This window comes from Neomonachus schauinslandi, chromosome 5, assembly GCF_002201575.2.
Source record: "Neomonachus schauinslandi chromosome 5, ASM220157v2, whole genome shotgun sequence".
Lineage (NCBI taxonomy): Eukaryota > Metazoa > Chordata > Mammalia > Carnivora > Phocidae > Neomonachus > Neomonachus schauinslandi.
Genome location: NC_058407.1, coordinates 170,747,413 through 170,765,903, shown reverse-complemented (window position 1 = coordinate 170,765,903; position 18,491 = coordinate 170,747,413). Strand labels below are relative to the sequence as shown.

Below are 18,491 nucleotides of genomic sequence, written 5' to 3'. Positions count from 1 at the left end.
TGGATTTCAGAAGCACTGATCCTTGTACTTAAAACTGTGTTACCACTGAAGGGTCTAAAAGCATTAAAAATTACTGTTGACTTTGCTAAAATTTTTTATGTTTCTTGAGATTATAACATAGTGAATTTGAAAGGAAAGTATATACACAAACTTGATGGGGTTTTCTTTTATTTTTGCATAATTAGAATGTAACGTCATCTCCTCAATATTCTACGTTCCTGGAACATATCATCCCTCGATTTCTCACATTTCTTCAAGACGGAGAAGTTCAGTTTCTCCAGGAGAAACCAGCCCAGGTAATCTGTTCAGAAATATCAGATGGGGGAGGGGGGCGTGTCATGCTGTAAAATTGCAAGCATTTATGAATTAAAACACCTGAGAAAATTTAGGGTTCCACTTTAAAGTAGGATTTTGTCATGTAAGGATGACTCTGTCCCCGACCATGCCTCCTCAGTTAAGGTTCTAATTTAAATCATTCACATTTGCCAGCTGATGACATGTGTGTACACTGAGTTCAAATATCCACAAAACGAGGGAATGACCCTTTAGTGACCCTCTCCATACCCAGTGCCCTCCTCTGCTCTTCTACTGTCAATTCTTGTAACTTCTGATCAGTTTTATCTGTACCCCTACCCATTCTTTGTGCCCCCTTCCCCACTTTGATCATTTTAAAAGTCTCATATCAATTTTTTCTATAACTATTTCAGTGTGTCTCTTAAAAATAAGTCTTTAAAAATTACCATAATGCCAGTGAAAGTTATTGCCAAATTTTTATATTGTACCAGTCGAAGGCCTACACCTTTGACCTGCCTTTCACTTGTCGGCTCCGTAGACCGAATCCTGAAAGCTTAGTCAGCTTGTGGTGTAATCAGTTGTTGGGGAGAGAGGATTGTAGGAACCAAACCTGTGTTGGAGGGAGATCCCAAACCAAGTTCAGTTTGTGTTGTGCTCTTTCATGTGAAATCCACCAGACATTCACACACTGGTGCCCTTCCCCTGGAAATAATGATTAGTTGTGAAAGAGGGAAAGTTTGGCTTGCTTGATTTCGTGCACAACTGTAGAAATCTTGAATGGTTTGTGGTACATACTTGGCATTACGTTTTAGTAATTTACAGGATTATTTCTGAAATGGGGTCTGTCTCGTAGTTTGGCGGTTCCCCCTGCTGGGTGCAGATAGCCGTGTAATTTACAGAGTGAAAGGATTATTTGAGACTCTCGGGAGGATTTGATATTTACATTTTTTATTTTTCCTCACCAGCAACTGCGGAAGCTAGTACTCGAGATAATTCACAGGATACCAACCAACGAACATCTTCGTCCTCATACAAAAAATGTTCTATCTGTGATGTTTCGCTTTTTAGAGGTAATCTTTGAGAATTCTTGTTATTTAGCCATATCTAGGTTATCGGTTTTCTTACTGTGGAATCTAGTATTACACAACTACTTCCCTTTCACTAAAGTTCTGATTCACACGAGTAAAAATTTTCTTAATGTCCGTTTTCCCCCCATTTTGCCGACCAAATTAAGGAATATTAATTGAAGATTCTTTGTTTTGAGTCAATAGGGAATTAACTAGTCATGGTGGAAATCTTTGGCAAGGGCTGGGCTGACAAACCCAGAGTGCAAGGCTCTCTGGCTTTGTGCTACTTTAGACACAGTAGATGCTCATGAAGAGTTTCTCAAATTCTTCAGGTGAATCCATCTGGTACCTGCCTGTTACTGTAGCCTCTAAATTGTTTTCTTGCTGTTCTTAGTCTCGATATGTTTAGAATTCTGTTGTGTTTCTGGGCCCCTTGGAAGGATGAGCTTTGGAGGGGATAGAGCTGGATTCAGATCCCGGCTCTGCCGTGTGTTAACCGTATCATGTTAGCTGCGTGGCTTACCTTCTATGAGTCCTAACTTCCCATGGGTAAGATGTGGAAGACACCCCATTCCAAGAATGTGAAGTGTTTAGCAGCTGGTCCAATAAAAACATAGTGGGTTTTTCTGACAATATTTTCAAGCAATGAAGAAGTGTCATTTGGACCATTAAGACCTTCATTTATGGTGTGACTTGCCTTAAGTGCCAGTTTTTCATCTGTCAGAGTACTACTTTCCAGAGCTTACTGGCAGGATGCCCTTCCCATGGTCCACGAAAGACCTCCAGAGCTTCTTACCTGAGATAATTATGTTCTGTGTTCAACAAATCAAATCTGAGTTGGCTGATGGAGGGTGTGTATACAGGAAAATGCTTAGAAGATAGTCTGTAATCTTTAGATTAAAATAACCTCAGAGATATAACTCTTTTTTAAATGCCTTTTTTTTTTTTTTAAGACGGAAAATGAAGAGAATGTTCTTATTTGTCTAAGAATAATCATTGAGCTCCACAAACAGTTCAGGCCGCCCATCACACAAGAAGTAAGTGTTTATCCGGTTAGCATTTATAAAAGTGTGACAACAGGTTTTTTCCCGCCGTGTGGTTTATTTACTCTCTTAGAGTTGACAGGACACGTGCTATTTTCAAGAAAAGGATAGCCTAAGTTTGGGGGAAATTCTTGATGGGTTTCACAGTGACTTTTTTCTTGTTAATGTTTACATGAATATTTGACTGAATTTGTACATTCGTTGAAATGTGGTAAACTACCAGACTGGCAGGGCTGTTTGGGTAATTCTGGTATGTACAGGTCTGGTGTGCCAGAAGGCTCCAGTCATTTTATGCTGTGCGGTGGTTTAAGATGTGGGTTCTGAAGTCAGAAACTGGGTTGGAATCTCAGCCCTATAATTAGTGGATATTGACATTGGTAAGCACCTAGCCCCTTTTGGAGCCTTTTCCATAAAATGAGGATTCTCACAGGACATATCCTCCAAAGGTTGCTTGAAGAATTAAAAAAGTTTTTTTTGAAACATATAATTACAATCTGTATATCCTGGCAAACATACCCTCCCACAAAATGCCTGTTTTTTATACTCATTGTTTATTGATTCAAGTTAGATGTAAAAGAGTTCATAGAGGGCAGTAACCACGTTCATATAATGAGAGTGGAAAAATCAGTCAAAAATCAGGTTTTCATTAAGGAAGTCATACAGGAGTAAAATATAAATGTAGTGAGTGTGGGAAAACCTCTGATTCTAGGTCCTATTTTATGTGACACCAGAGGACTCATACCGAGTTAAATATATGGATATGCAGTAAATAGGGAAACATGAGGATTTAGTGGATCAGAGGACTTCCATTTGGAGTCAGGATCCTTTAGGAGATTTTCAGCATATCAAGGATAAACCCATGCTTGTCTGACTGCATTTTGATTTTGCCCATCGAAATGCCACTCAGTGCTTATTGGTTGAAGTCTTGAAAATGGATGAGAAGCCTCTTATCACCCTGAGATATTTGAAGAATTAAATACAAAAGTTAAAGTTCTTAGGGTGATTGGCACCTGCCTAGTAGGCACTAAACATGCTGTGTTAGCCGTAATTATGATACGCTTCTCTGTTGTGAACCTTAGTAGCCTGTTGTAGATTATTTTGAAATTAAAAGAATAAAGATGAAGTAGAATTCCCATCATCTAAAGAAAACTAATGTCTTGATTTCTGTTCCTTTTCCTATTTTATGTATATTTTCTGTGTAAATATGATACTGCATGTGGCATTTTATATCCTGTTTCCCTTCCCATCATGAAAGAGTGTTTTCCAATCATAAAAAGTCCTTTATAGTAGTTTTTAATGGATGCGTAATAAGTAGTCTTTCTTATGATGCCTTTGTGTTTGGATAATTAAGGTATTACAAAATTTTTATTTTAGGACTGTTGCTGAGTATCTTGTTGACAGTTCAGATTATTTCGTGGACTGGGTTTGTAAGAGTAGGATTATCAAGTCCAAAGCGTTAATGCTTTAACGTTAAATCTATTTCCAGAAAGGTTTGAGCAGTTGATGCTTCCCCTGGTAGTACGGGAGAGTTTCCCTCTCGTTGGACTCTGTCTTGCATGGTGTAGCAGTACTTTCTGAAAGGCAAGACGTGGCATTTATTTTAATTTTCATTCCTTTGCCCTTCCTGAATTAGAAACTTACTTCCTTTATATTTCCTTTTTTTTAAAGATTTTATTTATTTATTTGACAGAGAGAGACACAGCAAGAGAGGGAACACAAGCAGGGGGAGTGGGAGAGGGAGAAGCAGGCTTCCCGCTGAGCAGGGAGCCCTATGCGGGGCTCGATCCCAGGACCCTGGGATCATGACCTGAGCCGAAGGCAGACGCTTAACGACTGAGCCACCTAGGCACCCCTGTATTTCCTTTTTTGTCTGTCCGTTCACGTCCATTGCCTGTTTGTATTTTGAGTCTGACATTTTTCCTGCCTGTTTTTATATAGTAAGAGTATTAATATTTTTGTTACTTATTATCAGCATTTTCTGTTGATAAATATCTTCCTTATATTGTCTTTTTTTAATTTTATTTTTAGATTCATCATTTTTTGGATTTTGTGAAACAGATTTACAAGGAGCTTCCAAAAGTAGTGGTATGTTTTTAATATTGTTTGACTCCGTTATTTATATTCATTTATTACTTCCTCATTCTAAAGGGAATTTGGAATAGTTGGGTTGAAGGAATAATTGGGGGATGGGGGGATGCTGATTTTAGAATGAGGAGTGGTTAGTGGTGGTCAGAATGTAGATTGATAAATCAGCTGTTTGAAAGAAGAATTCTCTTGCTTTCACAGTTTAAATACATTATTTTTGACATAAAAACAGTAATATATTTTTATTTTAGAAATTTGCAAAAAAAAACCAACGAAAACCCAAGGCGAGTCATCCATAATTTTTTCACTTGTAAGCAACCACTGATGTTGAGGATTTTTTGTTTGTTTTTTCTTCACATTTTTCCTGCTTTTTGAAGATGGTTGCACTCCTATTGCCTTTTTTGGGCAGGGGTGTACACTTCCAGCCTCCTTTTCAGTATCATTAAAATTCTTTCCTATATTGAAAGAAGTTTTTCTGAGTGGTGTCAGCAGCGTGTGGAAGTGTGTGTTGTGCATGAGGGTGGGCTCCTCCCCACCTTAGCCTCGCCTAGTAGATGGCGCCACTGGGACCAGTTTGGAACGGTCTCTTAAAACGCTTCTGCCAGCAGTCATAGTCCTTAGTGACCCCATAAACTTCCTGTCCTATGCGTGTACCTGGACTGTCTCCTTGATGCGGCTCTTCCCAGTTTTCCGTTCCTAACTATCACAAGTAATCACAAGAAGTGGTAAAAATCATTCTGCGTGAATGTGTTCATATGTCAGAGTTTTTATTCTAAAGATTTTTTTTTTAAGCTTTAAAAACAATTTTTAAAAATTATCAAGGTAAAATGGACTCCTTATGGTATTTTGAGGATTTTAACCTAAGAATGTATAAAACTTAAAACTTAATTGAGTTCTGGTTACCAAGTCCTGTCACCTGTCACTTCAGTCAGAAAAGCTGCTTTTTATAAGAAGTGGTTTTATTTCATGGAAAGCCCAAATTGCCCTGAGGACTAAGGATGGCAACGAGGCCCTGGCATTTTAAAAATGTCTGTCCTTTGCTTCGTTCCTGCCTTTGATCTCTGTGGAGGAGACTGTTTGCAAAGTGGATTCGGTGGAGACCAGCTCCTCCGTTCCTACCACTAGAGGGATGGGCCACATTCTCCCCTGCCTGCTGAGGTAGTAATATATTATGCCATGCACTTCATCTTTTACCAGCCAGGAAAAAAAGGTAGAAAGCATTTTGGGCAAGTTTTTGTCTTCTGTTGTTGGAGGTGGAGAATGTTGTCGCTGTCATGTTATCTTGGTCCGTAAAGAGAACCCCAAATTGTATGGCATCAGTGCGACAGAGACGTGTACGACACTGGGTTTCGTCCACCACAGGTCAGGTGTGTTTCGCTGAGGAATAGCGTGTCTGACTTGAGGAAGAATGATCTGTGCTCTTTTTATGCAGAACCGCTACTTTGAGAACCCTCAGGTGATCCCTGAGAACACAGTCCCTCCCCCCGAAATGGTTGGTATGATCACCACAATTGCTGTGAAAGTCAATCCAGAGCGTGAGGACAGTGAGACAAGAACAGTAAGTTTTTTTCAGTTTTGTTTTGTTTTGTTTTTATCCCTGTCTTCTGTACTGGGTAGAGGATACTGACTTTTTATGCATATTTTTAGCGTATGGGGGGGGTTTCTCCTCTAAGCACTGGAGGCAGTTAAGATAGCACACGTGTGTGTGCCTGAGAGCTCATCACTGATTCTCTGGGCAGCTTTGAAGTGCTGAACGAGACTGTTGCTCACCACGGATGCAGAGATCAGATGATCAAACCGTACTGGAAATCCAGAATCACCTGTTGGAAAGACAGCTGCCCAGGCTACGGGGCCTCTGCTCCATCCTTAGCTTTGACATTAACGAGGTCTCTTTAAGCTACCTAGAAATTTCTAGCCCAGGACCTGAGAGTGTAGGCCTTGGGCACAGAAGCTTGGGGACGATGTTCCAGCCCCACCGCTTGGGCTTTCTAACTGTAGCAAAGCACATAATTTTGGTTCTGGCCTTAATTTTCTCTCTCATTATCTGAAAAACGTGCCTTGTGTAATTTTGTGAAGGGAATGCTGGTGTTGTCTGCAGGTAATGTGTCATATTTGAAGTATCTGGCACACCGGTACTCTGTAGGGAGCAGTTACAACAACTGTGTTTTCAGGATTGAATTAAGAATTTCATCTGTATTTGTTTTATTGCAGTCATTTTGCAGTAAATGTTGCAGTAAAAGTTTCAGTCTGTGCTAGGCTGAACAGGAATCTACATTTTGAATGAAGCTTTCATTCCTTTTCTCTTCCTGAATCAGAAACTTTTTTTCAGTTTCAGTCTTTGTGTTTCTTCTCTTCTCTGCTCCAGTCTGTTGTCCTTCACTCTCTGAGTCTGACATTTTCCTTACCTGCACTGGGAGTTCTTATATATTTAGACTATTACATTTTTCGTTATATTTATCATAAGCGTTCTTTCTTTACAAATATTTTTGAGTAACACTGGGTAAATTTGTACTTTTTGCTGTTATTTTGAGTTAGTTAATAGGTACCAATTTAAAATTTCCTCCAGTGATTTGAATGTCTAAGTTTTGACAAATTTTTCTGATGTTTTTGCTGGGGGTGATGGTGTTGGAAAATATAAAAACCCTTATATAATGGTAGTTCTTTGTGCTTTATTTTCAAAAATAGTTTGCTCTTTCACCACACGTACTTTCTCTTCATTTCGCTGGGGCGATGCTTAGTAGTGGGCTATGTTACGTGCCACAGTGATAACCATGGTCCTGCTTGCTTCTCTCTTACAGCATTCCATCATTCCAAGAGGATCTCTTTCTCTGAAAGTGTTGGCAGAATTGCCCATTATTGTTGTTCTGATGTATCAGGTATGCATATTGCTTACTAGTGTCTCTTGGGTTTGGGGCTTCTTGTAGGATGACAGTTTTCTTTGGCCAGTGGAAGATGCGTGGGATGCACACATGCTAACTAATGTAGTGAATCTTAGAGGTTTTTGGTATGCCACATTATTTTGCCATAGCAGAGTGTAAGAGCATGAAAATCTGGTATGTTTGCTTTTAGCTCTACAAACTGAACATCCACAATGTTGTTGCTGAGTTTGTGCCCTTGATCATGAATACCATTGCCATTCAGGTATCTACACAAGCCAGGTGAGGTTTCTTCGGACAGTGACATGGCTGACTGCCACAGTTCTATAATTCCAAGTAAAAATATACTTGCTGTCGTCTTTTGTAAGACGTGAAAATTTTGAGTGATAAAATTTTGGTAAAATAATACGCACTTTTGACTTTTTGAACTTGTACTTCAATAATGATGTGAATAGTTCTATCAGTTCCTTATTTTGAAAAGATGAGCTAATATCTTGGGTTTGGGTGTCTTGTGAATTTAGAATTATCATTAGGTGTTACTGTGCTCACTCCCAGCTGTGGGATAAGCAAGCCTTTCCACCTTCAAGCCCCATTCATGCTGTGTCTTTCAGCATGAGTGCTAGAATGTTCTATACCCCTTGTTCCCTCTCACCTGTCACCCTTCGTCACTGAACATGTGAACCGTGCATATTTATCTTTTGAAGCCCCATTGAAGCTTTTTCCTCAAACTTAGCAGCATTCTCTTAAGACCTCTGTCACTCACTCTCTTTGACTGCAGCCCATCTGGCTCTGAGTCATTGGAGGGCAAGATCTGAGGGTGAATCAGCTGTAACAGCCCTTGGTGGCCCTAACTAGGGTCTTTCACGGAGCAGTCAGTCTCCTGATAGAGTCTGCTGGCTGAGTGGATCAGTCTGGCCTGGGCTCTGGGATGCACGTTGGAGCTGCTCTGGAATGGCTTGGAGAACTGCTTGCTTCATGCCTTTAAACTCTTGTGTTATTTGGAACTGCACACAAATGTAGAATATTTACGGTTGGTGCTGCGTTCTGGTCTGTGTAGAAATCACATTTTTAGTAATTTCAAATCACAAATTTAGAAATCACAATTTTAGTAATTCCTGTAAGCTTTGATTAATATTAACATCACCTAAAGAGTTGAGCTAATATTGTAAATTCTGTTCACTTCTCATTCAGGCAACATAAGCTTTACAACAAGGAGTTGTATGCTGACTTTATTGCTGCTCAGATTAAAACATTGTCATTTTTAGCTTATATCATCAGAATTTATCAGGTAAGTTCATTGACTTTTAAGTCAAGTTTACTGAGATACAATTTACATGCAATAAAATTCACCTTTTGTAGGTATTCAGTTCTATGAATTGACAGATGCATACAGTTAGTAACTACCAACACAATGAAATAGAGAGCATTTCAAAATTTCTTTTATACGTTTACAGTCCATTTTCTCCCCAGTCCCTGGCAAACACTGACTTGTTTTTTTGGCACCTAGTTTTGCCCTTTCCAGAATGTCGAACAAATGAATCCCATAGTTGGGTAGCGTATGTAACCTTTTGAGTGTCACTTCTTTCACTTAGCAGTAGCGCTGAGATTTAGTCTTACTATTTTATTTTTACTGGTGGTTAGCTGTCTTAGTCTGCTTAGGCTCCTCTCACAAAATACCATAGTGGATGGCTCAAACAACAAAAACTTACCTTCTCACAGTTCTGGAAGTTCGGAAGGCCAAGATCGAGGTTCTAGCAAGTGTCTGGCAAGGACTCTGCCTTCTTGCTGTGTCCTCACATGGGGTGGTGGTCGGGGCGGGGGGAATGAGATGCAGACATTACTGTTTCTCTTCTAAGGCCACAATCCATTGGATTAAGGCCCCATACTTAAGACCTCATTTAACCTTAATTACTTCCTAAAGACTCTGGTTTCTGGGTACAGTCACAATGGGGGTGAGGGCTTCAGCATGAATTTGGGGGGCAGGGGGACACACTGTCATCTGTAGCTGCAGTAACCCCTGTATGGATGCACCGGGCTGTGTTTATCCATTCACCAGTTGCTGAACATTTGGGTTGTTTCTAATTTTTTTTTTAAGCAGCTTTATCATAATATAATTCACATATTAATTGTACACTTTTAAAGTGTACAGTTAAGGGGTTTTTAGTTTATTCGAGGCTTTATACAACTGTCACCACCATCTAATTTTAGAACTGTGTCACCCTAAAAAGAATCCCCGTCCTGATTACCATCGACATTCATTTTCCTGTGGTCCCCAGCCCCTGATAGCCACCCATGTCCTTTCGATCAGTAGATATGCCGATTGCATTTCTGGACATTGTTAATAAGTCCATCGTAAATAAACCCTGGCACCCAGATTTTCATATGGATGTATTTGGTGCATCGACTTCTGCTGCTGTTGAAAGTTGTGTGTTATAGCAAGTTTTGAGGAGAGATTGGAACTTTAAAAAATGGCATCATTCATAAGCCAGTGATAGAAGAGTTTGGGATGCTCTTTTGAGGAACCTGAAGAGTGATTTTGTTTCTGTTTTTCCGCACTCATAGTTGTAGTCTGTCCTGATTTCAGTCCTGAGAAGAACTTGGAGGAAAGAAATGACACCTTATTTCCCATTAGTCATACAATGTTTTTGAGTAAAATTCTGGTGTAGTTACAGTTATGTATAGCAGTGGAATTATATTACAGTTTTTTCTGTTTTTGTTTTTTAAGGAAAAAACTTAATTTTCAGGAAAGTAAAAACGAAAACACGTTGCCAAATTGTGTAGAGTAAAAACTACCTTTGAAAGCATTTGTAACTCTTTTTGTCCCTTTTTAAGGGCATTTGTCTAGATAATGATAATTTGCACTGAGAATATGGAACTTTTGGTTTTAAAAATCTGAATTAGGAGGGGCACCTGGGTGGCTCAGTCGGTTAAGTGGCTGCCTTCGGCTCAGGTCATGATCCCAGGCTCCTGGGATTGAGCACCGGAACCAGGCTCCCTGCTCAGCAGAGAGCCTGCTTCTCCCTTTCCCTCTGCCTGCCGCTCTGCCTTCTTGTGCTATCTCTCTGTCAAATAAATAAATTTTAAAAAAATCTTAAAAAAAAAAAATCAATTAGGTACCCCTGGATATTTTAGTCAGCTTCAGCTATCTTAATACTATCTTCATACTCCTCAGAAGAATTGATGAGAGCTTATTCTGAGTTAAGGAAAGATTCTGTCTCTTTAGTGTCGTTCGCAACATACGTTAATGGGACGACTGAGTAGATTATGTTCTATGAAATTTTCTTTTTTTTTTTTAATTTTATTTATTTGAGAGAGAGAGAGACACAGCGAGAGAGGGAACACAAGCAGGGGGAGTGGGAGAGAGAGAAGCAGGCTCCCGCTGAACAGGAAGCCCGACCCGGGGCTCGATCCCAGGACCCTGGGATCATGACCTGAGCCAAAGGCAGACGCTTAACGACTGAGCCAGCCAGGCGCCCTCTATGAAATTTTCAATATTCTCCCTCCTCCCCACCAATAATAAGTGATTCATATTCATTATTAGAAGTTGGGAAAATACAGAAAAGTCCAAAAAAGTCATCCATAATCCCATTGTGTAAAAGAAACTTCTACTTAACATTGCTGTACATCCTTCCACCGTGGTAGTGATCACACGAACTATTAAAGCTTTCTGGATAATAATTGTTTATTAGGATGATTCCTTTATGAGGGTCCTTTGAGCCACACTTAGTCTTACTGAACTTTTTTGAAGTTTATAAAATTGGGGTTTTTCTTACCCTCCCTCTCCCCCCCAGTCTATATCAATGTAACCGTTGTTTTCCTCCTCATTTTTACAGGAGTTGGTGACTAAGTACTCTCAGCAGATGGTAAAAGGAATGTTACAGTTACTTTCAAATTGCCCTGCGGAGACCGCACACCTCAGAAAGGAGCTTCTGATCGCTGCAAAGCATATCCTCACCACAGAGCTAAGAAACCGTACGTCCACCTTACCTTGCAATGCTTGTGTGGACCTCTCTGCCTATGGGACTGCGGACATCCCATTGTTGGGCTGAGTCTTTAGTTCACTCGGGTGTTTCAGGCTCCATGTGTCCTTTCTCTACTGCTATCTTGGGTTTACTCTTTCCCCTTCTTCCTCCCTCGTTGCCTCCGCGCTCTTGGTCTGCCTCTCTTCTTTGCCTGCCACCAGGGTTCCCCCTGTATCTTCCCAACAGCCTCATAATTAATGTGATCATTTCCTTAGCATATTGCATGTCCTCAGCATCTCATGGTACTTCTGTGCCTTTTGGCTGCATATCTTTTGAAAATGCAAGGAGCTGTTTGCTTATTAACTCGCAGCTAACAAACTTTAGGAAGTGAGAAGAAAACAGTGTTTTCTTTCTCCATACTGTGAAAATGGTGGATGGGTCCTCTTTTTATGCACAAGATTATTACTTGTTTTTTGCTAATCTGATAATTATACTTTTCTATCAACTATTGGTATATAATTTAAAATTAATATATCAATTATTGATACATAGTTTAAAATTATTGATATATAACTTAAAAATACTTATATTTGTATTTGCTATGTCCAAATCGTTATTTTGAAGTTAATCCTAATTGTTTTGGGATGGTAATCCTTTTCCCCCAGTAAGGATTCAATATTCAATGTTTTATTTGCCTGACTTGTAAATTGGAGTGTACATAAAACTAAAATTGGGCTTTCTTACATTGTTCTTAAATATGAAAGGAAAGGTATAGTTCGAGGGCTAATACATGAGTGAATACAATAAAACTCAGATGTTTTTATGCTGTTAACATACAAATTATAGTGATATTGCATATGGATATAGCTGAGTGGAATATAGACATTTTTAAAACCTTTTAAAAAAAAGAAGAGTGCCCAAAAGAAATGTATGATTTTGCCAAAAATTACAGAACAAACGCACGTGCACATCCCCCAGGTTGAGAAATTCTGTGTCACCGGCACGCAGAGGCCCCCCCCCCCCCCATCACCACGTGCCTCCGGGGCTGAGGACCGTTGGCAGTTTGTCCAGTCCCGGCTCCCTTGGCCATATGTGGCTTTTCTACATGTTCATCTATGAACAGTATCAACATAGAAGAATTTTAAGTGGGATAGTTTAAAACCGATTCACTGCAGTTCTCAGATTAATTATCGGCATTCCTGCCATTCGAGTCATGAGGCTCTGGGAGGTGCTTTTGGGGAGTTGTGTAGCAGGAGGTTTCTACTTGTGAAACGCTGACAGATAAAAAACCTTTCCCATGCTTATCAGATAATCGTGTTCCATCACCTGCAGCCTGGCCCCATGAGCCGCACAGCTCTGTTTTGGTCTTCACGGTATTCCACAAAGATCAGTGCGTTTCCAAGATGCTGCTCTCAGGGTTTGATCACATTAGGCTGGTTGAATTCAGCTTTTAGAGCCCCCCTTCCCCCTTTTAAGTCTCTACTGATTTTTTTTTTTTTTTTAAACAAGATACTTTAGGATACTTTATTTAGAAGCCCATAGTAGTTCTTGGACTTAAGTGGGTAAAAACATCACATCTCAAAAGGACTTTTATTTAAAGAAACACTTAAAGAATCATTTTAAATGTTAGTATTGTTATGTATTCTTAGAAAATACAAAAAATGTGTTCATATAGCTAAAATTTACACATCCACTAACATTTTCAGTTAGCCCTACTTTTTTTTTTGGTATCCGAAATGATACCAAATGGTAACCCATTTGCACTAATCCTGAAGAGCAGTAGTTTGAGAAAACCTAGCTGTTCAACAGTGTTACCCATTTTTCTGGAGATTCTGATGCTAGGTCATGGAGGGAATCTGGGAATTAGTGCTGTACAGCTTAATTTCTTACCACTTCCTCCTTGCACACTTTGCTCGTCCCTAGCCAGCCCGCCAGCACTTGGTGCCTGAGTCCTTAGCATCTTTCCGTCTGTGCCTCCTTCCTCTGGGCCACCTCCTGAGGACATCCCAGGCACGTTCCCTTCTCTGACTTCAGAGGGATTGCTGGTTGCTTGCTTCCATTTGGCACTTCTCCCTCTGCTGCCTCGCTTTGGGAGTTACCTAGAGACGTGCATTGTGTCTCTCCGGTGCACGCACTTCTGTTCGATCTTTGACACGTCATAGTTGTTAGCTGGTGGAGAATGTATTTTATTTACTGAAGCTGGCCACAATGTCAGGCTTGTTCCAGAATCTAAACATCCTTCGAATATTTGTGGCCAGAGTTCCCTGGGGGGGAGTGTGGAGGAGAGGCCTAAAGTACACAGGTTGCTCCCTATCTGCACATCCTCAGAATTGTGATTTGTCCCTGAGTGAAGACCAGCTGTTTCTACCCTGGTGAGGTCTGCAGGCCTGCAGGGGACCAGGAGGGGCTTTGCTGATGATGCCATCTGCAGGATTAGACAGAACCCCCATGAGTTTCTAGTCAGCATCACTAGAGGAGTGGGGACCCCTAAACTGGGCCCCATGTCTAGGAGAACCCTGTAGAATTTTTAGACTTTTGTAATTTATTTCTCCATAATGAGTAGCCATAAAACGTTTAAGAAGGATGACTTCAGCGCAGTGAATAAAGGGGCATTTAGGAGAGCTGCCTCTCTTCTCCAGATAGGCGTGGGTGGATGGTGGCAGTTTTGGGGTTTTTTAAATAAGATTTTTTTTTTTTCTTCCAATTTTTAAGTAATCTCTATATCCAGCATGGGGCTTGAACTCACAACCCCAAGACCAAGAGTCACCACTCTTCCAGCTGAGCCAGCCAGGCGCCCTGCTGGTGACAGCTTTTAAGGATGGTGGGATGGGCCTCCAGCCAAGTACTAGGGGCAGGTTCTCTGCCAAGGAACGGGAAGCTCATTTTTTCTCGTTCATTCTCTGATACTGAATGTGATCCTACCTGCGTCTTTGACAGCAGCCATCTTGTGTGGCCCCGCAGAGCCAGTGTCTTGGACTGAAATACGCATGTGGGTTTTTTTTCTCCCCACGTGTTTCCAAATCTAGATTGCTAATTGACTGTAGGTTGGCTCTTGTGTTGTTGGTGTAATTGGTGACATGTGCAATGGACATTTGTGTTCTAGAGTTCATTCCTTGCATGGACAAGCTGTTCGATGAATCCATACTCATTGGATCAGGATATACTGCTCGAGAGACTCTCAGGTACGGTATTAAATGTGCAGTATCTATTGAAAAAATGCAGAGGGGGCAGTGAGACGTGGTACTTTGTGTTATGAGTGTTTCAACAGGTGTAGGCTTTACTGTCCCTTTGGATTTAGAATTGCAGGAAGTTTGGAAATGCCTTAGGTTGGTTTTTGTGCCTGAGCTTACAGGGAAAAATCAGAATAGTTGTCTTGATTTAAATCGTACATAAAACTATCTGACTTGTGTTAGTTTTTTTGTTGGCTTTTTTTTTTCTTTTTATATAGCAAGTGTGTCTCTTTATTATAAAAGAATGTTTAATAACCCAACAAGAAGCAAGAAGGAAAGGAAACCTTTCGGTTCTACACAAGAGGGAGTTCAAGTAACATGGATAATATTTTGGTGTATTTCCTTCTAGCTTTATTTTTTATGCATTTTATAGAATAAATGTAGTCGTGATCATGTTTATCATTTCTAAAGGAGAAAGTTAATATTTTATCATGTTTTACAACGTAAAATGAAGCAATGTTAGTAATTTTTTTGGTTCTAACATGGGAGGTGTAATAGATCTTTTGAAAAATATGCAGAACGCTTTCAATATGATACAGGCTATCCATTACGTTTTCCGTATAAAGTAGTTACAAATATGAAGTTGCTTTTTTTATAGCTTGCAGTTGAACCTGGCTGCAGTTGGACATGAGATCATGTCACTCCTGCTGGAGACCCTCCTGTGGTTCTCTGTTGCCCTTGGAAAAGACCACCAGACTCACCGCTTGCGTGGGATTTGGCTCTCCCTTCCGGACCTGCCGCAGCCACGCTGGCCTCAGTGGCACTTCCCACTTAGGGCCTGTGTCTATCCAGTTTCCTTTCTGGAAATTTCCCTGGCTCTTTGCCCCGGGGCCCTTTGTCCTTAAGGTCTCCGCATCGGTGTGACCTTTTCAAAGGGGCTTTGCCTGCCCCCTGAGAGTGGCTCCCCCTCTGGTCTTCGTCCCGGTGTTTTCACGTCTCCCACAGCACATTCTGGGGTGTTTCCCCTCCTATAAATATGCTTCCTGAGGGCCGGGGCTTTGTTCACCTTGGTCACTGGTGATCTGGTGTCTGGCTCATGGCTGGCACTTCGTGGGTGTCCAGACCTTTAGTCAGTGAGTACTCAGTAGCCCAGATGTTCTTTTTCTGTCTCTGTGAAATGGTCACAATGTATAAGGTGTTAATTGACACACACTGAGTATGTCACTGTTTATCTTTGAGTACAAAACCCGTTCCATGTGTGACTGAGCTGGTGATGATTTCTGCTCACGTATGTGCCCCTGTGACCATGAAATGCGAGAACTTGGAAAGTAAAGATTTAGGCACCGAGACCAGACTTGAGCCTCGTGGTCGTATAGCTGGGGAAGCTGGAACCATAGAAAGCGTGCCCCAAGTGTACCGTCCTGTGTGTTGCTGGGGCACGTGGTGGGAGAAACGGTGGCCTGCAGATGTGGGAGCGTGGGAACTGACCCGCACGCTAGCAGAGATCTCTGCCCACAGGCCCCTCGCCTACAGCACGTTGGCCGATCTCGTGCACCACGTCCGTCAGCACCTGCCCCTCAGTGACCTCTCCCTCGCCGTCCAGCTTTTTGCCAAGAACATCGATGACGAGTCTCTGCCCAGCAGCATCCAGACCATGTCCTGCAAGCTGCTGCTGAACCTGGTGGATTGTATCCGCTCCAAGAGCGAGCAGGAGAGCGGCAACGGGAGAGATGTGCTAATGCGGATGCTGGAGGTACTGGTTCTCCTGAGAGACGTTGGCCTCCTGCTCTTCCATCTCTCCCACTCTATCCTTGTGCTTTACTGACAAGTTTGTGCTACCGTCAGATTGCCCAGCTGGATTCCGGGTGTCAGACCGCCTGGGTTCAAATCCCCACCCCCCGTTAAGTAGCCAGGCGTCCTTGGGCAAGATACTTAACTTCTCTGTGCCGGCCTACTCATCTGACCAGGGATAAGGGTCTGCCTCCCAGGATTGTCATGAGAGATGATAAAACAGTTCACGGTTGCTCTTAGCACGGTTCCTGGCAAGTACTTAGAAGAGGTATTTCTGGGACACTGTGTAGCCAAGGGCTGGGTTCGCTGTGAACACCTCTGGAGAGGCACCCAGTTGGGTATGTGCGTACAGAGTAGGGTGTAATTGCCAAGGCCGGTGGGCGATAGTGTGGGTTTTGGAGTAGTCTGGGCTGCATCCAGGCTTATCCGACAAGTCCCCCAGCTTTTCTGAGCCAGATTCTTCATGGCGACAGTGGCTGTAGTGATGCCACTCTGGTTACCATTGGGGGAAATGGCACACTTCCTTCGTGCGAAGCAGAGTGACTTCCACAAGTGCTTTCACAGTTCGTTTTTCTGTCTTCTGAAAAGGTTGGCCTGTCGAAGAGGAATGATTGTCTTTCTCGCCACTTTCTCTTCCTGCCAGGTCTTTGTTCTCAAATTCCACACCATCGCCCGGTACCAGCTCTCTGCCATTTTTAAGAAGTGCAAGCCCCAGTCAGAACTCGGAGCCGTGGAGGCAGCCCTGCCCGGGGTGCCCACTGCCCCCGCAGCCCCGGGCCCTGCCCCCTCCCCCGCGCCCGTTCCCGCCCCCGCCCCGCCTCCGCCCCCCACCCCCGCCACCCCCGTGACCCCAGCCCCTGTGCCTCCATTTGAAAAGCAAGGAGAAAAGGATAAGGAGGACAAGCAGACATTCCAGGTCACAGATTGTCGAAGTTTGGTAAAAACCCTGGTCTGTGGCGTCAAGACAATCACATGGGGCATAACGTCATGTAAAGCGCCTGGTGGTAATTCTGCTCTTGAATTATTTAGACATGGTGTTTTTCACAGAGTGGGTTTATTCGCAGTGACTGATTATGCTCTCTCTCTTCCAGAAGCTCAGTTCATTCCCAACAAGCAGTTACAGCCCAAAGAGACTCAGATTTACATAAAACTTGTGAAATATGCAATGCAGGCTTTAGATATTTATCAGGTAAGGCAGTGCCCTGGAACCAGGCTCCCGAGTGTGGAGGAGATATGCTAGTGATGGAAGGGGTCTTGAGAGTCCCATCTGTCATTGTTTTGGCTGGTCGACAGCGTTTGTCTGCCCAGATGTGCTTTTGTTCAGTAGCGTAGCATCACGTTAATGGGGAGGGGTCTCACTTGCGTCAGTGTGTGCATTCTCTGGGGTGGCGGGTGGTGTAAGTGGACGGCAGTAGAAACAAAATTGAAGTTGACTCCGTTTGTTCCTGTTTGGAACCCTTAAAAAAGCTTTTTTGTTTGTTTTCATTATTTTCCAAAATTAAGCTGAGAATAGTGAATTAAAAGGTGGGACGGGGCATTTCTTATCTAATTAAAATGTTCCATTTTAAATATGTAGGTAATCTACTTATGGAATACATTCAGAGATGCCTAGTTTTGATGTCCACGGGTTTTCTCCCTGTGCTAGGTCCAGATAGCAGGAAATGGACAAACATACATTCGAGTAGCGAACTGCCAGACGGTCAGAATGAAGGAAGAGAAGGAGGTGTTGGAACACTTTGCTGGTGTATTCACAATGATGAATCCCCTGACCTTTAAAGAGATCTTTCAAACAACGGTCCCTTATATGGTGGAAAGAATCTCGAAAAATTATGCTCTTCAGGTATAAAATTCCTTTTTCATATCTTTTCAACATTAAAGTTACTGGTTTAAGTGTTGAATACTTGGCTTTCTGTTTATTTGGAGGGCTTTCTAAGTAATGTGTCTAAGGATGTGCTCATAGAACAAAAATTTATTTAGTATTTTTTGAGAAAGAGAGTACACACACACACGTGCGAACGGGGTGGGGGTGGCGCAGAGGGAGAGAGAGAATCTCAAACTGGTGGCTCAGTGGGTCAGACTCTTGATTTCAGCTCAGGTCGTGATCGAGGTCATGGAATCAAGTCCCACATTGGGCTGTGCATTGAGCAGAGAGCCTGCTTGAAATTTTTCCTCCCTCTCCCTCTGCCCCCCCCCCCCCATTTGC

At 42.1% G+C, this 18,491-nt stretch overlaps 1 protein-coding gene across 3 annotated transcripts in view; it reads left to right on the top strand.

Annotated features, from left to right (window-relative positions):
• The window catches only part of LOC110571986 (transformation/transcription domain associated protein), a 112,563-nt gene that overhangs the window by 8,090 nt on the left and 85,982 nt on the right, over positions 1 to 18,491 (top strand). For all 3 annotated transcript variants that reach the window (XM_044915728.1, XM_021680227.2, XM_044915729.1), the window contains 14 exons: positions 186 to 296; positions 1,260 to 1,364; positions 2,315 to 2,398; positions 4,433 to 4,489; positions 5,922 to 6,047; positions 7,288 to 7,365; positions 7,559 to 7,647; positions 8,557 to 8,653; positions 11,199 to 11,337; positions 14,431 to 14,509; positions 16,016 to 16,250; positions 16,932 to 17,292; positions 17,380 to 17,477; positions 17,934 to 18,128. In XM_044915728.1, coding sequence (XP_044771663.1) covers positions 186 to 296; positions 1,260 to 1,364; positions 2,315 to 2,398; positions 4,433 to 4,489; positions 5,922 to 6,047; positions 7,288 to 7,365; positions 7,559 to 7,647; positions 8,557 to 8,653; positions 11,199 to 11,337; positions 14,431 to 14,509; positions 16,016 to 16,250; positions 16,932 to 17,292; positions 17,380 to 17,477; positions 17,934 to 18,128 — 1,854 coding nt within the window. The remainder of the gene's footprint in view (positions 1 to 185; positions 297 to 1,259; positions 1,365 to 2,314; positions 2,399 to 4,432; positions 4,490 to 5,921; positions 6,048 to 7,287; positions 7,366 to 7,558; positions 7,648 to 8,556; positions 8,654 to 11,198; positions 11,338 to 14,430; positions 14,510 to 16,015; positions 16,251 to 16,931; positions 17,293 to 17,379; positions 17,478 to 17,933; positions 18,129 to 18,491) is intronic.